The 19520-nt window shown below is 37.2% G+C and overlaps 1 protein-coding gene across 1 annotated transcript; it reads right to left on the reverse strand.

Moving 5' to 3' along the window:
- Window positions 1–1057: 1057 nt before the first annotated feature.
- LOC107777700 (zinc finger BED domain-containing protein DAYSLEEPER-like) lies at window positions 1058–8184 on the reverse strand. Its single transcript, XM_075237307.1, has 2 exons — window positions 7850–8184; window positions 1058–3492 (listed from the first exon to the last, which is right to left on the reverse strand). Exon 2 carries the CDS (start codon window positions 3460–3462, stop codon window positions 1234–1236), a length of 2229 nt encoding a protein of 742 aa, XP_075093408.1. The 5' UTR covers window positions 3463–3492; window positions 7850–8184; the 3' UTR covers window positions 1058–1233.
- Between the last annotated feature and the right edge of the window lie 11336 nt (window positions 8185–19520).

A 19520-nucleotide genomic window follows, 5' to 3' on the forward strand; every position in this document is an offset into this window, starting at 1 on the left:
ATATACGTAAAAATAGCACGGTATAGCCAGTTTTTGGACTGGTCATTCAAAAATAGCCAGCGTTTACCAAGTCAATAAAAAATAGCCACTATTTTGCTGCAACAGAGACCGGTCTAGCATAATATATTGGAGTTCGGTGCACATGTGTATGAACTCTAACATATTATGCTGGACCGGTATACTTTGCTGGCTCTAGTATAATATACTGGAGACTGGAGCACCGGTGCTCCAAACTCCAGTATATTATGCTGGACCGATATACTTGCTGGAACTCTAGCATATTATGCTGGAGTTCTAGTGTACTTATGCTGGAACTCCATCATATTATGCTGGAGTTCCAGCATACTTATCCTGGAACTCCAGTATAATATGCTGGAGTTCAAGCATACTTATCCTGGAACTCCAGCATAATATGCTGGCGTATTTTCCGAGTTTTGAACAGTATTTTCGCTCAAATTTATCTTTATATAAAAAGTGGCTAAATTTTGATTACTTTTGAAACGTGCTATTCTTGAATGACTACTTGTAAATCTGGCTATTTTTGAATTTCTCCCATAATATACTGGAGATTGGAGCAGCTGTGTATAAACTTCCAACATATTATACTGGATATGTATATTATACTGGAACTCCAGTATTTTATGCTGGAAGTCGGTATATTATACTAAAACTACACTGGACTTAGGTCATCTCTTAAATAAATAACCAAAAATGAATATATTTTTTTTCTTTTCTTTAATAGAGAAGGGTAATTGAAATTTGAAAATGAAGATAATAATTATGCCGATACACTAGAGTAAGGAGAAATTTTATCATGTGTGAGACATGAGACGTATACGTTGGTTGTGTTAGACCCAACGCTAAATTTTCCATAAGAATACACAGAAGTCCCAGTCAGCATCACTACTGTAAGAAAAAACCCTGGAAGCAGTAGCTTTTATAATCTAAACATGTGAATTAGAACAAATTTGTGAAGCAGAACAATATATACACTCAAATCATGCACCAACTAAGCTGCTTCACGCATTCATATACAAATGTGAAATGAAAAGGGAGATTTTTAACATGTCGAATAGATTTCTCAAGTAAAGAGCTTAATGGTTCAGAATTATGATACAAGAAACTCAACCCTCAGACGACAACAGAAAAGAGAGAAATTTTACAATCTAAAAGGAAATAAAGTCAGCTACAAAATACCATTCTAGACATCTACTCAAACATTACAGCAACCTCCTAAATCGGGACTTCCATTTTTAGTGGTGCGTGTAAAGTATTTACCGATGCATTCTGAAGCCAATCCTTGGCACAGATGAGCGCTTCCACTGTCTCAGGTCGCAAGGAACACCTGTAACGATCCATCTCTTTGCTTACTGTGCTAAATACAGAGTCAGCTGTTATAGTAGAAACTGGAACTGACAATATATCACGAGCCATTATTGATAGAGTTGGGTACTTCATTCTGTTCAGTTTCCACCACCCCACAACATCAAACTCGTGAACACGAGGCAACAAGGACTCCTCCAAATATTGATCAAGTTCAGACCTTGACTGCTGACTTGTGGTCTCCATAATGTAGGCATCAAAATCTGTAAGTCCGGCTCCATTACTAGAGGCACCGACGCCTTGGGCATTCTCCTGCTTCATAGCCCCACCATTTGCGTCTTCAGCATAAGTTGGGGTCAGAGGCAGAGGAAGTGCCACATATTCAAGGAAGAGCTCGTGGATTCCCTCCTCAACAATCTTCACATAGGTAGCAGCTTCTTCACCGTATATTTTCGTAAAACTGAATTCAACGAGCTTCATTTTGAAGCGTGGATCCATTACTACGGCAATAGCTAACATCAGACAACAAGTCTTCCAGTATTTATCGAATTTCTCTTGCATAGTTTTGGTAAGGCTGCTGATGGATGGATCTTCACTTGCTGCAGCACGAGCCAGTTCCAATTGAATCTTCCACGCTTCATGGAAGAATGTATTGGTTGTTGGAATTGTTGGTGCAGTCAGAAGATTGGCAGTGTCAAAGAGGATTTTCAAGTAAGTACACAGAATCTCAACTTGCTTCCAATCTTCAACTGATGGGGCATCCTTGTAATCAGGATCAGATGTATCCAAGCATGAAAATACTTCCTTCAGCTCTGATGCAGCCAACAACATCTCATATGTTGTGTTCCACTGTGTTCGGTCATCAAGCGCCAACGTCTTTGTGCTTGGCACCTGAAGCTGCTGTTTGAGCTCAATAAACTTTTCCTCGTGAGATTCTGATGTTTTCACATATTTTACGCTATATCTTACTTTCTTAACAGTTCCATGCAAAAAATAAAATGCATCTTGGGCAATGCTGCTCAAAGTTCGAGCAAGACAATTTCCAACCAACAGCTGACCATTTAGCACAAGAGGGTTCTTCACTGAGAGTAAAGCTCTAAGATTATCAACAGCTGCATCACTGATTGGTTGATTAATAGTGACAGAAAATAACTTCCCCTCCATACTCCAGTCAGAAAGGCAAGCGGCAACTGCATGGCTGAAAGCCGTGTCAGAATCTGGATATGGTTCCATTATGACATTGAGTATTTTCCTGTGAATTTTCCACTCACTATCAATATACTGCCCAGTTATGAACACATAACCCACAGTGTGATGGGAGGACCACATGTCTAGTGTTAAGCAGATCCGCCCAGGTACTCTCTCAATCACTTTCTGAATCGCTTGCTTCTCTCTAAGATAAGTTGCCACACAATCTCCTTGGACAGTGTTGAAGCTCACCATATCAAACCGAGGTTGAAGATGCTGGACAAAAGTAAGAAAGCCTGGATGCTCAACCATGTGAAGGGGATAGTCGTGCATGATGATCATCCTGGAGATCTCCTGGCGGCACCGGTCTGGATCAAAAGCAAGATAAGGAGTAGAAGCAGTTCGATAACGTCGTTTAGGTGCACCATTACTACCCCCATATCTACTCATCTTTGAAGGAGCACTATATGAGGTCAATTGATCATTCTGCTGGTTACGCATGACTACTGGGCATGTTCCTTTGGCAATATGGCGTTTCAGATGACTAGTGCCTGCTACTTTCGACCCTGTACTATATGCAAACGATTGCTTGCACTGGTTACATTGTGCCCTTCTAGTCCCAACAGCAACAGTTTCAATAGTGAAGTGCTCCCAAACTATTGATTTCTTTTTCCTACGCTTACCAGGTTGCGTTTCTACATGGTTGGGTTGTGGCTCTGCACGAACCATCTCATTTCCTGGAAACATCTCCCTGTCTGAAACCATTCCATTTCCAGGGACTATCTCATTGCCGAGCACCATCTCATGTCCAACCATCTCATGTTCATGGACCATCTCATGTTCGAGGACCATCTCATGTTCGAGGACCATCCCATGTTCAGGTATCATCTGATGTTCAGGGACCATCTCATGATTCTCAGTGGGAGTTGCTGGCGTAACAGGGGTTGCCATCGTATATGCAGCAACACACTTCTCAAATATCTGTGTAATATAATGATAAAGAAAAGAAACAGAAAAACGAAAATTATAAGTAATTTGAAGATTATAGCAAAAAAGTAAATATAAGCCTGAAAGTAGCACTGTTTATCTCAAAAGACTCAGATTCCTTTTTTTTTTGGGGGGGGGGGGGCGGTGGCGCAAGTTTCAGAAAACTCAAATTCTTTTGTCAGCTGCTAGCAAAATGCTTCATTACTTATTATCAATATGGAACTATCTATGGGTCATATAAGAAGGGACATGGAAGTTGAGCACAAGAAAGAAGATACTGTCAGAACATCAAACCAAGCACATCTATTACAAAGTATACACTAAGAGGTAACAACATTTTACAATGAGCAAGTCAAAACTTATGAGCAATAGAAGGAACTTTAATTCTTTTTTTATTTTTTGGGAGGTTAAAAGCATGTCCAAATTTTAAAAGACCCTCATGAACTGCAAGGGCAGCAAAATAAATGTAAAAGATGCCACCTTTTTTATAATGAATAACTAAAAATAAAGAATAAGGAAGTTACCATAATGCATTAAGGGGCCGTTCGGTTGGCTTGATAAGGAAAAAAATCTCCACACGGAATCCATCATTATTATAACATTTGGTTACTACTTCCTCTCCTCATAAATAATATTCATATAAGTTATGCTGGAGTTTTTGTATTATTTTATGCGGGCTACAATGTCAAATAAGAATGCGAGTAAGCATCCAACAAGAAATAATCCCTGCATTTTAATTCATGCATAACTAATCTCTGCATTTCGATTCTTGCATTACTAACCTCTACATAACTTATCGCTAAACCAAATGACCCCCAAGTGCATAAGGAGGTTTCTAGTGGTAGCACCTCCACCTTTGCAAGTCACAAAGCAATGAAGTAGGGCAGGGTGCAAAGGAGGTTGGGGGTGACAAAACATTGGTGACATATGCAACACTAAAATCAAACCAAATTAATGAGTAGGTTACAATTAAAAACTCCAAGGAACATAAGATTCACCAAGCAATGAGGTAGGGCTGGATGCAAAGGGGGTTGGGGGTGACAAAACATTGGTGACATATGCAAAACTAAAATCAAACCATATTAATGAGTTGGTTACAATTAAAAACTCCAAGGAACATAAGATTAAGTAGATATTTGGTACTTTTTAATGTTATTTATTTCAGAAATCATTATCTGTCCCAAATTTCTCCGTCGATTTTGGTCAAAGTGCCCAAAATTGGTTGACCAAATCCAATACAGATCCCACCCCACCCCCACACCCACGACGTGTCGATTCGGGTGCGGCGCCAAAAGTGAAGCGTCCGAGCAACTTAGGTGGCCATTATAGGGCTACAAAATATCAAAAAAAAACAAAAAAAAAAATAAGAACCAATCACATCCCCTCAAAAATGCTACAAAAGTTGTCAGATTTTACAATGAGCATGTTAAGATTAATGAGAAACAGGGAACTTTAATATTTCTTTTTTTGTCTTAATACGCATATTGACACTTCAACTAGCACAGTTTTTGTGAAGCTAGGCCCCGTATTTAGAATATTCCCAAGTAAACACAGCAAAATACTTCTGACAGTTTAGTATGCTTATGTGATTGAGTTAGCCGGTATGGCTTAACAGCATGTGAATCAAACAAAAAAGAAGCATGAATCCAAAGAACCCCTCCCCCTTTTTTTCTTTTCTTCCTTTTTTTTAGGACTTCTCTTTCTTCCTCTATATTCTTTCTCTCCCTCCTCCCTAGGAAAATAGTATCTGTTTTGATATCCTTAATGGCTCGACGTATTCTATCTTCGACGAGTCTAAGCACACACCTCACTCACTCCTCAGTCCATAGTAGAGAGAACCACTCATTTGCTTTCAGTCGAGCCTCTTTCCCAGTAAAGAAGGAAATGGCTACAGCTCAGCTGACTGCATCATCCATTTCTGCTAAGGATTTTGCATCTTTCAAAGGGCTTAGGTCCACAAGAAATGTTAAGGTTGCGTATTTTGCTCCTTTTAAAGCAGAATAGCAGGTGGTTCCGTGGTTTTGTCATTAAGCTGCAGAGTATATAAGATACTGATTTTCTTTTAAGCTTTTTCCAAATGGAGAATGAGCCCGTGAAGAGTGACACAGGGAAGATAGAAAAGAGGAAGGCTTTACATAAGATTTGAACCTTGCAACCAAGAGATTCACTATGGTGTTGCAGCCAATGGTCACTGGTAGGATTTTAATCCTGCACCTAACGAATGCGTTGTGGAGTTACAACCACTAGGCTGCAACTTCATCACTGCAGAGAGCAGGCATAGTATTTACTCTTTGGACTAATAGAACAGGAGGCCAAAAGCTTTAGCCAACAAATGCATGACATTAGTTCCTCAGAGCTGAAGAATCCTGTCCATGGGCACAACTTGGAGGGACTAAATTACCTCCATCAAGGCCCCGCCCGGCCCTGCCTGAACTCATCCCTAAACTAAGCTAACCCAAAGTTTAAGCTAGCGTTTGGCCATAGAATCCCAAATTTGTTTTGAAAAATCTGATTTGGGTGAAGTTTGGTTTGAAGATAAAAATGTGTTTGGACATCAGTTTTCAAATCATATTTCACTTCTTTCTTTCTTTTTTTGAAAAAACACAAAACATGACTTATACCCACAAGTTCTAAAAACTGTTACAAATACCCAACAGTACCTTCATCAATAGCATTCATCATATTATCGCAAACCATAGTCCTGAACATAAATAAATTTGGTACAAAATTATCATTTTTTTAATGAACTACACTATCAGATAACCGATACAAGACGAAGCAACATTCTTACAAAATACTCCCTCCGTTCCAATTTATGTGAACTTGTTTGACTGAGCACGGAGTTTAAGAAAAAAATAAAGACTTTTAGAATTTGTGGTCCTAAACAAGTCCAAATGGGGCCCTGAGTATTTGTGTGGTTATAAAAGCTTCTCATTAAGGGTAAAGTTGTAACTTTAAGCTAAATTGTTACCAAATTTAGAAAGGGTTCATTCTTTTTGGAACGGACCAAAAAGGAAATAGGTTCACATAAACTGAAACAGAGGGAGTAATAAATTGTGGGCTTTTTTATAAAATATAAAAGTTTGGGGCAATTTTTAAAAAATGTAATAGTAAGATTTTGGGCCAAAACCAACTCTTTTGGGATTTAGGTTTTGAACTGGTTTGGGTTTTGGGTTTTGGGAATTTACCAAAATATGGATAAAATTTATGAACAAACATGTATTTTCCAAAAAAAAACCAAATAAATTTTGGCAAAACCTATAGCCAAACGAGTCCTAATAGTAATACTGGGAAATTTTCACAAATAGTCAACTTTTAGCCCCTATAATTGAAAAATATCCACGAGTTTCAAATTCCATTAGTGTTATCATGGAGTTCCACTTATAAAATTTGAAACTCCAGTACAACGGCTATTTTTCAATGACAAGGCAGAAAAGTTAGCCGTAGAAACAGCCTCTTGCAGAAATGCAGGGTAAGGCTGCGTACAATAGACCCTTGCGGTCCGGCCTTTCCCCAGATCTCGCGCATAGCGGGAGCTTAGTGCATCAGGCTGCCCTTAAGGCTGAAAAGTGCTAGTAATGCTCCTACTAATGCAACAAGGAGGGTACTATTCTATTTCGAAGAAAGTCAGGGTCAGAAAGGGCGTTTCCCAAAATATGGGCTAACAAGTACAAACATAAACTAACTAGATCTAACTAAGAAAAACGGATCAGACATGGGCTTCGACACAAATTTAAACAAAGCCCATATCACACACTCTTACTAACACCCAGAAAGAAATGACTAAAAATTTCAAGAACCATTTCAGAGTCCCTTGATTTTAAAAATGACCTTCAACTTAAAGCCCAGAACAAGAAAACTATAAAACTCATTTTTTGTAACATACCAGCAAAAAAAGTTGAATTAATCCTGAAAAGTCAAAATTCTAAATAACTACACCATAAAACAACAAGAACAAAATTGATATTGAAACAAAAATATTACTACAACAAAAAGCTTTAAAATTTTATTTTAACCATGAAACAGAGTATATAGCACGCATTTTCACCAAAATATAAACATAAAACTAACAAAAATATCAAGAGACCAATCTTCACACTAACACAATAAAGCATTAAAAATATATCTAAAAACGGAAAAATAAGTCAAATCTGAAATGATAAAAAAAGAAACTCAAATATCAAAGTTCGATTTTGAGCAAAACCCAGAAAAGAAAATTCGACTTTGACCAAAACCCAGATGAGAAAGTTCAATTTTGAGCAAAACCCAGATAACAAAATTCGATTTTAAGCAAAACCCAGATGCTTAAATTCGATTTAGAACAAAACCAAGATAATGAAATGGAGCTTACCGGGTTTTTCAGGCTTCGATAGTGAACCAGATCTAGGGTTTCAGCAAGAGGGAGAGAGGAGAGAGAAAGGGGAGAGAGAGAAAGAGAATTGGGCTTGAACCCGATAAAAACCAAACTGGACCTTTGTTATGATATTTTTGGGTCGTTTGGGGATTGGTATTAGACTATTATTGACAAGAAAATATGAATACCAAAAACATTAAATTTGTAGTATTGGAAATGGACTTTCTTTTTAGGTCCATTTATTGTTATGACTTGTGAGTATGTGAAATCGAAGGTGTGTTAGTATGTGTGTTTTGGGTCACACCCTTTTTTTGGTCGAGTGGCTTGACCATAGCCCACTTTTTATGGTATTTTTGGTTGGCTAGTGTAGCTATGTACGATTATGTGTGGACTCTATTTAAGATGGGGCCTACATTGGCTAAAATTGGAATTGGGGAAATGGGGTTCTTTCTTTCTTTAAGGAGAATTTTGAAATTTAGCCCATTATGGTGGGGTAAAATTTCACTTTTGAAATAAAATGGATGGCATCTATTTCAAGTCCTTCACCAAGAGGGGATTTGAATTGACTTTTAAGCTAGTCATTCAGTTTTTAAGTTTTTTTCGTTTTTTTTTTAGTATTTGGCAAAGTTAAAAAATGCTTAAAATAAATTTAAAATTACTTAAAACAAGCCAAAAGCAATAAGCTGCGCAACCCCAACTTATTGAGTTTTGGCTTAAAAGTTAATTCTGCTGAAAAGCCATTTTTTAAGCCAATCCAAACGAGCTCCTAAGCGGGGCAGTTGCATAAAAGGCCATTCCTGAACCACTATTTTGGTTCTGTTTCCGTTAGTTCAGTGAGTTTAATTTGTTTGAAAAAAAATTAATTCTTAACTATAAAAAAACAGTCTGGTATACTAAGCTCCCGCTATGCGTGAGGTCCGAAGAAAGACTACATTTCGTAAGAGGCTGTTTCCATAGCTTGAACCCCTCTTGGTCACATGACAGTAACTTTGCCGGTTATTGAACTAACGACATTTAAAAAATGCCTAAAAAGGTCATACAATGTAAATAATTTGGAATAAGTTTGGGGGTTCAGCTGAGGCTACTGATTTTTCTTTGAACTATGTATACAAATGAGAAAAAATATATACTTATATTATATGATGTATACAAGCTTTTAATTACCAATAATTAAAGAGTAAACACTTAATTAAAAAGATAAAGAAAGACGTGATCCATCGTACGGAAAAAATTCTGAAATGACAAGTTCACAAATATCTTGTCCAATCTTTTAAAAATGCATTCACCATTAGGTCTACGGTAGACCGTCTACCTCTACCATTCTACCAAGTGAAAGGCCCCCGGTACCCAAGAATAAGTAATCCACTAGAGTTAACACAAAAAGCAAAGTCCTCATGCTCAAGAGGATATACTAGTAGGAGATAAAGCAACCTCTAAGATCAAGGGATCAAAATTAGGTTAAAAATTTAAGTCCTCATGCTCAAGAGGATGTACTAGTAGGAGATAAAGCAACCTCTAAGATCAAAGGGATCAAAATTAGGTTAAAAATTTTAAATTTTTCTTGAAATTGACATATGACCAAATATGATTATTTGACATTATTCGGACAGGAATTAGAGAAGTTTTGGCTTATTAATGAGGAATCAAATAAAGCATCAGAAGATGTTTACTTGATAAGAAATATTTTAAGATTGAAGTCAACTAAGGTACAACGAAATACCGCGTCGTACCATTTCATTTATAATTTTTTTTAAATGAGACAAAGGTAACTTTCATGACAACAAATTAGGGGGAAATTACTCTTGATACGTCTATTTGCATGTTCAAATTACTCGTTGTTATCATTCACATATAATATCTTTTTATACTTCTTATAATTACTTGTGTCGAGGTTAATTCTCGATCGTCCAATAATAATCTTTTCAATTCTACCTTCTAGACCAAATAAATTAATCCTAATTGCATATGTGCAATATAGGTTTTTGATCTTAATCTTCGCCTTTTAAACCCCTTTAATGGTTTCCGCATTAATTTTGAATACTTAATTACGATATGATTAATTGGCTACTATATATATAGAGAGAGAAAGTTAGAAAATTTCTAAATGTAAAGAAGACTCTCTGAGTCTCGATTGATTAGTTGCAATGTTCAAGAGATTGTATATAATCCAATGTTTAGTGATATGATTTTCTAGTCACTGAATTGTTTGACTTAGTTGAAGGTGCTTTGGATTTGAGACGAATTTATTTTTCTACTGAAAGTGCTTCTGATAGGGAATAGGGAAAAGCCTTGCCTTATTTAAGAATACCAGGACAAAGAAGAATAAGCATTACCTCTGTTGAAGGAAGTAGCCCCTCCCTTTGCTTATTTATTTTTCCTTGTCTTCGGGTCTCATTTGAATGACTCACTGCCTATTTTGTTACATTTTTTTTAATTCCAGAATAGAACTGTAGATCCTGACCCTTTCCTTGAAAGCTCCCGGTGCTGCTACTATCACCAGTAAGTTGTATCGAATTAATATCTGGATTAAAATAAATTATAAAAGCAACTAAGCCAACTCTTATTTGCTAGCCCCTCCCTTTGCTTATTTATTCTTCCTTATATTTGGGTCTCATTTGAATGACTCGCTGCCTAGTTGCATTTTTTGTTTTGATTCCATAACAAAATTAGAGGTTGTTATGGCACTTATCAATGGTTTGGCATGTCCATATGCCCATTCATGGAGGTGTAATGGCAATACCTGAAGTTCTTTTGAAATGCAGGTTCTTTCTTGCTACTCTTTGAAGACCAGGAAATTAAAATGGAAGCTCTTCGTGTACTTGAAAGAGTTTGATGCTCACAACATGAAGGTTCATAGACATAGCTTATATGGATAATGCTTAGATGCTTGGACAGTCCCAAAAAATGATGGTGTTGATGGGAGATCCACATTTGCCTTGTCCTTTAGAACGCAAAACGTGCTGGTGAGAGAGTTAGAGGTGCTACATTGAGGTTCTGCACTTGGCTTGTGGATACACACACCACATTATGTTGGGAGCTGCCCAGTTCTATCTATGTAATAGCTAACATTTATAGCATTCTTAGTTTTAGATTTGCAGTTTTCACCTTTGAGTGTGGATAAATTGTAAACATTGGATCTAGTTTTTGGATTATTATTTATATATTAGCCACTAGGTACCCAACCTAGTGGTATATTTGCTAAAGAAAAATAATTAGAGATCTTGGCTCCTCTTTGAAAGCTTCTGGTGCTCTGACTATCACCGGTAAGTTGCAGCGGATCAACATTGGGATTAAAATAAACTATAAAAGTAACTAAGTCCACTCCTATTTGATTGCCCCTCCTTTTGCTTATTTATTCTTCATGTTCTTCGGGTTTCAACTGCACGACTTGCTGTATTTAGTTATACTTTTTGTTTTGATTCCCAAACAGAACTAGAGATCCTAGCCCCTTCCTTAAAAGGTCTTAGTGCTCCGACTATCACCGGTAAGTTGCATCGGATCAATATCGGGATTAAAATAAACTGTAAAAGCAACTAAGTCAATGCCCATTTGCTGCCAAGTTTATTGAACCCTACAATTTCTCTAAAACTAGACAAACAGACATGTCCATAAATCTTAAGGTTCCAAATAAAACACCAGTACTTGATTTTGCCTTACCTATCTTACAAATGAAGCTTTAGCTACAGTTGAAAGTCTTTTATTTACTTTCAACAATAAAAATACTGCTCAAGCAGACATAAAAATAATTAAACCTCCTAAAAGGTGTAACACCCCAAACTTAGACAGAGTTCCACACCGACAAAACACAAGAGGGATACTGCGTATATAAGTTAACAAGCCTTAGACCCTAGTAACACGTTTTAAAGTTGTGCGAGCCTAGGTCCAAAACGAATAATATCACTAATAGGTTGGGCTGTTACAAAAGGTCATAAATTACTTTCCTAGTTTATTGACCTGTATCAAAAGTTTGGTAAAACATTATATACAACAAGTGACAACATATTAACATCTGATTATTTATCCAAACTCCATATTCTTTTTCTCTGAGCTATTTAATTCTCTGATTATTTAGGAGAATCTGATTTCTTTTCTTCCCTTCTAATGAATTTAAACAGAATTACATTACAGTGATAATACAATAGTAAAATTTGAAGGTTTCCTATCTAACATGACCAAGTAGGCAGCAACACATGGTTTTGCCTTTCACCAGCAAAACATAATCTGCCACTTGAATAAAATTTGTACTAGTAAATAGTCCTACCATTTCATTGTCGAATGAAGGAAAAAACTTATCATCTTCTATACATTTCAAACTAGCTTCATCCACAAATTTAAGGACCCATATCAATATGGCCAACAGGCATCAGAACATGGCTTTGCCTTTGGTGGTTAGTGGAAAAAACTTCAGCTCAAACTCATATCCCGTCTTCAACCTCTTGTATAAATAGTTCCTTTCATCATCACAAGCATTATCTATTCAGCTACCAAAGATCACCAAATATCTACTTTACTTTCTTTTTTCTAACCTTCGAGAGAAAAGAACAATGCTCAGTGTTAAGAAACTCGTCAAGATGTCCAGGAGATGGCAGAAGTTCGCAGCCATGCAGAGAAAGAGGATCTCACTTCCAAGAAATGCCAATGATGCAGATAGTTGTAGTATATCTTCATCTTTTACAGTCGGTAAAGGACAGTTTGTAGTTTATACAACTTATCAAAGGCACTTTGTGATTCCATTGGCTTACCTGAAAAATGGGGTCATTTTGCTACTTCTAAACATGTCTAAAGAATAGTTCGGGTTGCCAAGTGGCGGCCCTATTGCATTACCATGTGATTCCACTTTCCTGTACTACATCGTTTCGCTAATAAAGAAAGGTTCAACTGCTGGAGATATTCACAAAGCATTGCTCCTCTCAGTTACTTCATGTTGTTGTTCAACTTCTTCTTTGCGCCAAGAATGGGGTAACCAGCAGCTACTAATTTTTCATTGAGTTCTGATCATTATCTTTAATAAATGATAGCTAAAAATAGATTGTACACTACTAGAAATCCGGGAAAAAGTGACCACAAAATAATATTTGGTCACTTTAATATTTTAATAATATAAATTTAGCGACCAAAGTTGGTATCTATATTTAAATTATGTTTTTTATTTATTATTAATCAAAATATAGCGACCAACTTTGGTCTGTAAACCAAATATTATATTTTAAAATCTGAAAAATAGCGACCAAAATTGGTCGCTAATTTCAAGAATTTAATTATTTTTTAAAACATTTTGGTCGCTATTTTTCAGAATTTATTTTAATAGAATAGCGACCAAGGTTGGTCGCTTTTTAAGAAATCTGGGTTAATTAGCGACTAACCTTGGTCGTTATTGCCCAGAAAATATTTTTTTAAATAGAAAAGCGACCAACAAGCGACCAAAGTTGGTTGCTTTTCTGGGTATAATTTTGGCAGAAATTGCCTGTTTTGGCAGCTACACCACCTGCCAGTATACCAAATTCTCTGTTACAAGCAACAACAACAACAACAAAACCAACAACAACACAACAACAACACAACAACAACAACAACATTAACAACAACATTAAAACCAACAAAGTATAAAGTTCAATAGAACTAATATATTAAGCTAACCAAACTAAGTTAACTCTTATTACAAGCCCATTCAAAAACCGGTTCTATTTGTCTAGTTCAAAGTGTATAAAGTCAAGGAGTATTTGGTACATCATTATCATCACCGTCTGATGAACTTTCATCACTAAGACAGTATCCAGAAGGGTCTACTTGTCGAGGATAGGAAGAACGATCACGAGGAGGACGGGAAAAACTAGCACGGGGAGGACGGGAGGAATGAGCACGGGAAAGTCGAGCCTCTGGCGATGACTCACGAGATCGAGGAATAGGAAAAACTACAGAAGCTAGGAGAGATTTGAGCTGTTCTTGCATGCCCTTGCACTAAGCTTGCATGCCAATGTACTAAGCATCTCTAAGATTTTCTCTTTCCTTGGCCGCTCTAGCTCGGATGTGAGCTTTGTCACAGTCTCCCGCATAGTGGAGTTGCTCTCCCCATCAAGTTGCTCGACTTGCGAGGAAGTACTTATTCCTTGCATTCCACGCTTATAGCGATGGAATTTCTTAGTAGGAAGCCCATATACCTTCCCCCATTTTGGACCGCCAGCAGCCTCCATCCATATTCTTTCAACATCCTCGTCCGAAGGTTGGATTGGCTCGCCCGACTCATTAGGTGGCTGACTGCGTATGAAATCCTCCACTGCAGTTGTGAAGCAAACCTATAAGAAAAATTACATTGAATTAGTATTTCAAAATTTATATAAAAGTAAATCAAAATACTTAATAAAAAGTGAAAACTTACATGTACAATCGAGGCTCGGCCCTCGACCCACCTTTCTTGATCCATCTCTTTCTTCTTCTTTACAATATGAGTCTCCTTGAATAGCTCATCTTAGTTCATCGGACGCCCCAACTTCTTTTCCTGAAAACTCATAAATTTTAGTTAATAAACAGAATTTGAAAATTAAAATAAATTAAGCAATTACGTACCATTCTTTTTTTTATTGTCCCTAGGCTGATCGCACCTCCAATGTACAAGGATCCTCCCTTATCAGATGCGCGAGCTTTCTTTCCTTTTTCGCTCTTCTCTAAAAACTTTTCGGTAAGCCATTGCCTTTGCAAATCCTCCCATAAATTCTGAAGCAACCAGTCAGGCTTCTGGTTCAACTTTCTAGCTTTGGAGAAACTATGCGACAACCGCTTGCGAGCTGAAAATTTGCAGCCACTTCCGTACTATAGCGGTGTTCCCATACATACTTTCTCTGTATTTCAAAAGTTAAATATTATATGGAAATATCATAAATATAAATAATTATACTGCTTAAAAGAATATTTATACCTTAAATTGATTGAAAATTTGCTCCTTCAGCGAGAATGAGAATTCACTCCAAATTACATCAGGGCCATCATAAAGCTTTCTGGTTGCTTTGGTGATTATCCTCGTAGTAATATTACTCAGGATGAACCTGAAATTTAATTAAAAAACACATTAATATCTTAGTAAAAACTGTACAAAACAATAAACCTAAAAATAACAAATAACTCTTACTCATCACCCTCAGGGACTATGATGATCCTGCCATATTGATCATAATGCACCTCCTCGTCATCATCAGCATCACCGTCCGAAGCATGTATATCAGAGGCATGTGTGGAAGGTGTAGGGGGGTCAGAGCTAGTATCTCGCAGGCGAAGGCCTGAAATAGATGGAGTCCCTGATGAAGATGGTTGCGATCCCTGTGACTACGACATAGCTGGATGGACCACAAGTGGCTGTGATACTGATTGCTGTGACCTGAGTGGCTGTGACACTGATGGCTGTGATCCATGTGGATGTGACATGGATCGATGCGATCCATGCGATGCAGATGGTTGCGATCCACATGGTCGTGAGAGAGGTGGACTGTATGTCGGACGTATAGTCCTATGGCCCTGTGACGAAAGACCCGGTGTCTATAAGAAGGTGTAGGGCTCGTGATGCTGTGGCAGCACAGAATAGCCCTGGGGTGGAGGCAAAGACATAGTCATAGGCATATGCATCTCTGAAGAGGGTGGAAAAGATTGAGTATTATCTTCTACCCTCCTCTTTGGTTTCCTAGCCTTTTCTCGGCCCCGGGAACTAGTAAGGTCATTGTTACCTCAACCCTTTCCTGTCATCTGCATAATATAATACATATTTAGATTGAAATATATAAAGAAACTAGCTATAAACGAGAGTTATTAAAGAAACCAACTTTTTAAAGCTCATCGACGTATTGTTCCTCGTCAAAGAATTCTTCTTCCTCACTAGTTTGAGCTTCATCAGTTGATTTTTCTTCCTCATTTTCTATAATTCTTACATCATTTATATCAACTTCTTCCAATATATGTTAAGGATGTTCCAAATCATTTTTTAAAAGTTCGTCCACTATTTGGTGAACACTGGAGATATCGTTTTGATATGCAACATCTAACACATTCTCGACTTCCACCCTACCTACAAGCTTAGTTTTGATTACAACCCACCAATCGGACTTATTCCATCGCAATAGATAAGGAGCATAATACACTTGCCTAACATTATGTGTAATTATGAAAGGATCATAACGATCATACTCCCTCGTATGATTAACCTCAATTATGTTGTATTGATTGTGTACTCTTGTACCTCTTGTTGGATTTGGGTCAAACCACTTGCATCTAAAGAGTATTAATTTCTTAAATGGCCAACCTGTATATTCTAGTTCTATTATTTCTTTGAGCACACCATAATAATCAATATCTTCAACTTGGTTGCCATCACCACCTTGAATCCACACCCCACTGTTGTTGCTATTTTTATTTTTAGAGCAATCCTCTGTATGAAACTTATAACCATTCACAACGTACTTAGACATTGTTGTAACCTCAAGCCTAGGTCCCCAAGATATATCTTTCAAAAATTGATTTACACCATTATTTTGATCATTTACCTATATATTGTTAAAAAATTCATAAGTTAGTATAACTTCCAAACATTGTTTACCTACATAGTGTTAGAATATTTTAAGGATAAACTTACAAATTGTTTGAACCACATATCAAATGTCGTATATACAGCATCATGGCCAAATTGACCCACGAAGTGACTGTGACACATCAAATATTTTTAGTAGTTGCATTGAGATGTAATCACAGTAAATTTTATATTTTGATAACTACAAAATCAATACTTACTTGAGAAATGGTACAACTTTGGGACAATTTAGCAACACATGAAGTGTAGCTGACTTGTACTCCATATCACTCAAACTTCTCTTTCTAACATCCTTAGAACATCGGCCTGGTTGATTGAATATGGACATAGGTGGATATAATGGATCATTCACACATTCGACTGTGTGCCTATTGGGCCTATTCCTAGCACATGACACATTACTCTCAAAATTAAGAACAAAAATGAGTAGTTTCCTTTGCAAGATAAGCTTCGCATATAGATCTTTTAATCATATTCCTCTACTTAACAAATTGTTTGCATTTGCCAATTGTCCTATATAATTTTAGGTTAGCCAAGAACATTCAAATAAAACAGAAAATTACATCAAACTTATAATATTACTCTCAAAGGGATACATCCATCTGCATTGAATAGGACCTCCAAGTCGTGCCTCGTGTACAAGGTGGATTGGAAGGTGTTCCATCACATCAAAAAACCCATATGAAAATATATTTTCCATCTTACTAGAAGTTATACGAATGTTCTGATCCATCCGGAGTAGGTTTTCTTCCCTTAATGTGGAAGAACACAAGTCTTTGAAAAACAAACTAATCTCTCTGATGGGTTTCTAGATTCTTTCAAGCAAACCACAAAATGCAATAGGCACTAAGGTCTCCATGAAAACATGACAGTCATGACTTTTCAAATGGCTCAACTTCCCTACCTCCATATCAACTTTTTTCCCAAGGTTCAACGCATAACCCTCATGCATCTTCAATTTTGTTACCCAATCACAAATTTGTCGTCTTTCCTCCAAAGTGAATGTGTAACTTGCTTTGGGCTTGAATATCTTACCATTGTTTGTTGTCTGTAAGTATAATTCAGGTCGCCTGCAATATTCTTTTAAGTCCATTCTAGCCTTCGGGTTATCCTTTGTCTTACCTTTTACATCCATCACTGTGTTGAACAAATTGTCAAAATAATTCTTCTCAATATGCATGACATCAAGGTTGTTGTCATGACCCCGGTTCGCCCTCCGTGAACCATCGTGACGATACCTAGTCTCTAAGATTAGGTAAGCCTAAACTTGCGGAAAATAACCAAAACTTGCGGAAGTAAAACAACTTAAAAATAGAAATAAGGAAATAACAATGTTAAATGTTCCGCTCGGCATACACCATATTTATATAGATCTCAAAACTAATATCTAAATTCAAGACCCGGAAACCCACGAATCACAAGCTAAGAAAAAGGAAATACTACATAGATCTAACTCCGGAATTTGTCTAATAAGAACAGAAAGTACAGAAGGGCTAAATACTAAAAGGCATGAATAGAAACGGACTCATCGGTTTGCGGACGCGGCAGATGTACCTCAAATTCTCTAAGTAGTCGCCTCCCTCAAGGATGGTAGACCTGAGTAGAAGTACCTGGATCTGCACATGAATAACATGCTCAGAAGAGGCATGAGTCACCACAGCGGTACTCAGTAAGTGCCAAGCCTAATCTCGGTTGGGTAGTGACGAGGAAGGTCAGGGCCCTACTGAGGTTAAATACAATATAAGGGTTAACAGTGTGGAATAAAACAGTATAAATAAGTACAACAATAAGAAATAACATAGAATTGACAGAACAACAACAACTAGAATAGAAACAAAACAAACCACAGAAAGAAATACAGCTCAACACAGAGACAACAATCGGGGCACCTTCCAGGATACCGTCCTGTAGTCCCAATTACAACTTTCCAGTGGATATCCTGGGATACCGTCCCGTAGTCCATCATATATATGTCGGAAGGATCTCACGGGATCCCGTCCCGTAGTCCAACTATTAATGCGCGGGATCTACCAGAATCCCGATCCATAGTCCCAAATGTAAATACCCAATACTAGGGGAATCTGCCGGGTGCATTCCCGTAGTTCCATATAACTGTGCAGGGGGATCTACCGGGAATCTAACCTGTAGTCCCAAAGTAAATGTGCAGGGGGATCTATCGGGAATCTAACCCATAGTCCCAAAGTAAATGGACAAGGGGGAGCTACTGGAATTCCACATTCGTAGTCCCAAAATAAATACACAGCAGCAGCAGGAAGATAAACAAAAATGGCAAAATTTCATATTAAGGAAATAAGTGATTCTAGCCTAGCATGCTGCACAGAATTCAAGTAAGGCACGTTGAATCAAATAAAGCAATTAAGTCACTTAGACATGCTTTCCTAAGCTAACAACAGGCTTAATAGTGCAAGAAATAGAAACAGGAAAGGAAACATACTAGTATTTACTTAAAGAAAATCGGATTTCTAACAATTAGCAGAAGTATGCACTGGTCACCTCACGTACAAGGCATTTCAATTACCAAATATACCAATCCTAAGGGGAAGGTCCCCCAAACAAGGTTAGACAAGCCACTTACCTCGAACCGGTTCAAAATCAACCCAACACCACGTCTTTGCCACGAATACTCGACTCCAAATGGCCCAAATCTATTCAATTTAATTGCATAATATAAATAACACTTCAAGTAACTGATTCTACAATTATATTCTAAGCTAATACGCAAAATTATGTAAAATGACCAAAATGCCCCTCGGGCCCACGTCTCAGAATCGGGTAAAATTTACATCTCCAGAATCCTCATACCCTTACGAGTCTAACCATACCAAAATTATCCAATTTTGATACCATTTGGTCCTTCAAATCACCATTTTACATTTTTGAAAGATTTTACAAGTTTCTTCCAAATTCCATCCCAAATCACGAATTAAATGATGAATTCAATGATGGATTCATGTACTCTAGCCAAATCTGAGTTAGAATCACTTACCCCGATAAATTTCTTGAAAAACCTTCAAAAAATCGCCAATATCCGAGCTCTCTAGGTCAAAATATGAAATAAAACCCAAAACCTCGTATTTA

Source organism: Nicotiana tabacum, chromosome 18, assembly GCF_000715075.1.
Source record: "Nicotiana tabacum cultivar K326 chromosome 18, ASM71507v2, whole genome shotgun sequence".
Lineage (NCBI taxonomy): Eukaryota > Viridiplantae > Streptophyta > Magnoliopsida > Solanales > Solanaceae > Nicotiana > Nicotiana tabacum.

What these genes read in the sequence shown, in the direction of transcription:
- LOC107777700 (XM_075237307.1), bottom strand. Translation starts at nt 3,462, where the DNA reads ATGGCAACCCCTGTTACGCCAGCAACTCCCACTGAGAATCATGAGATG.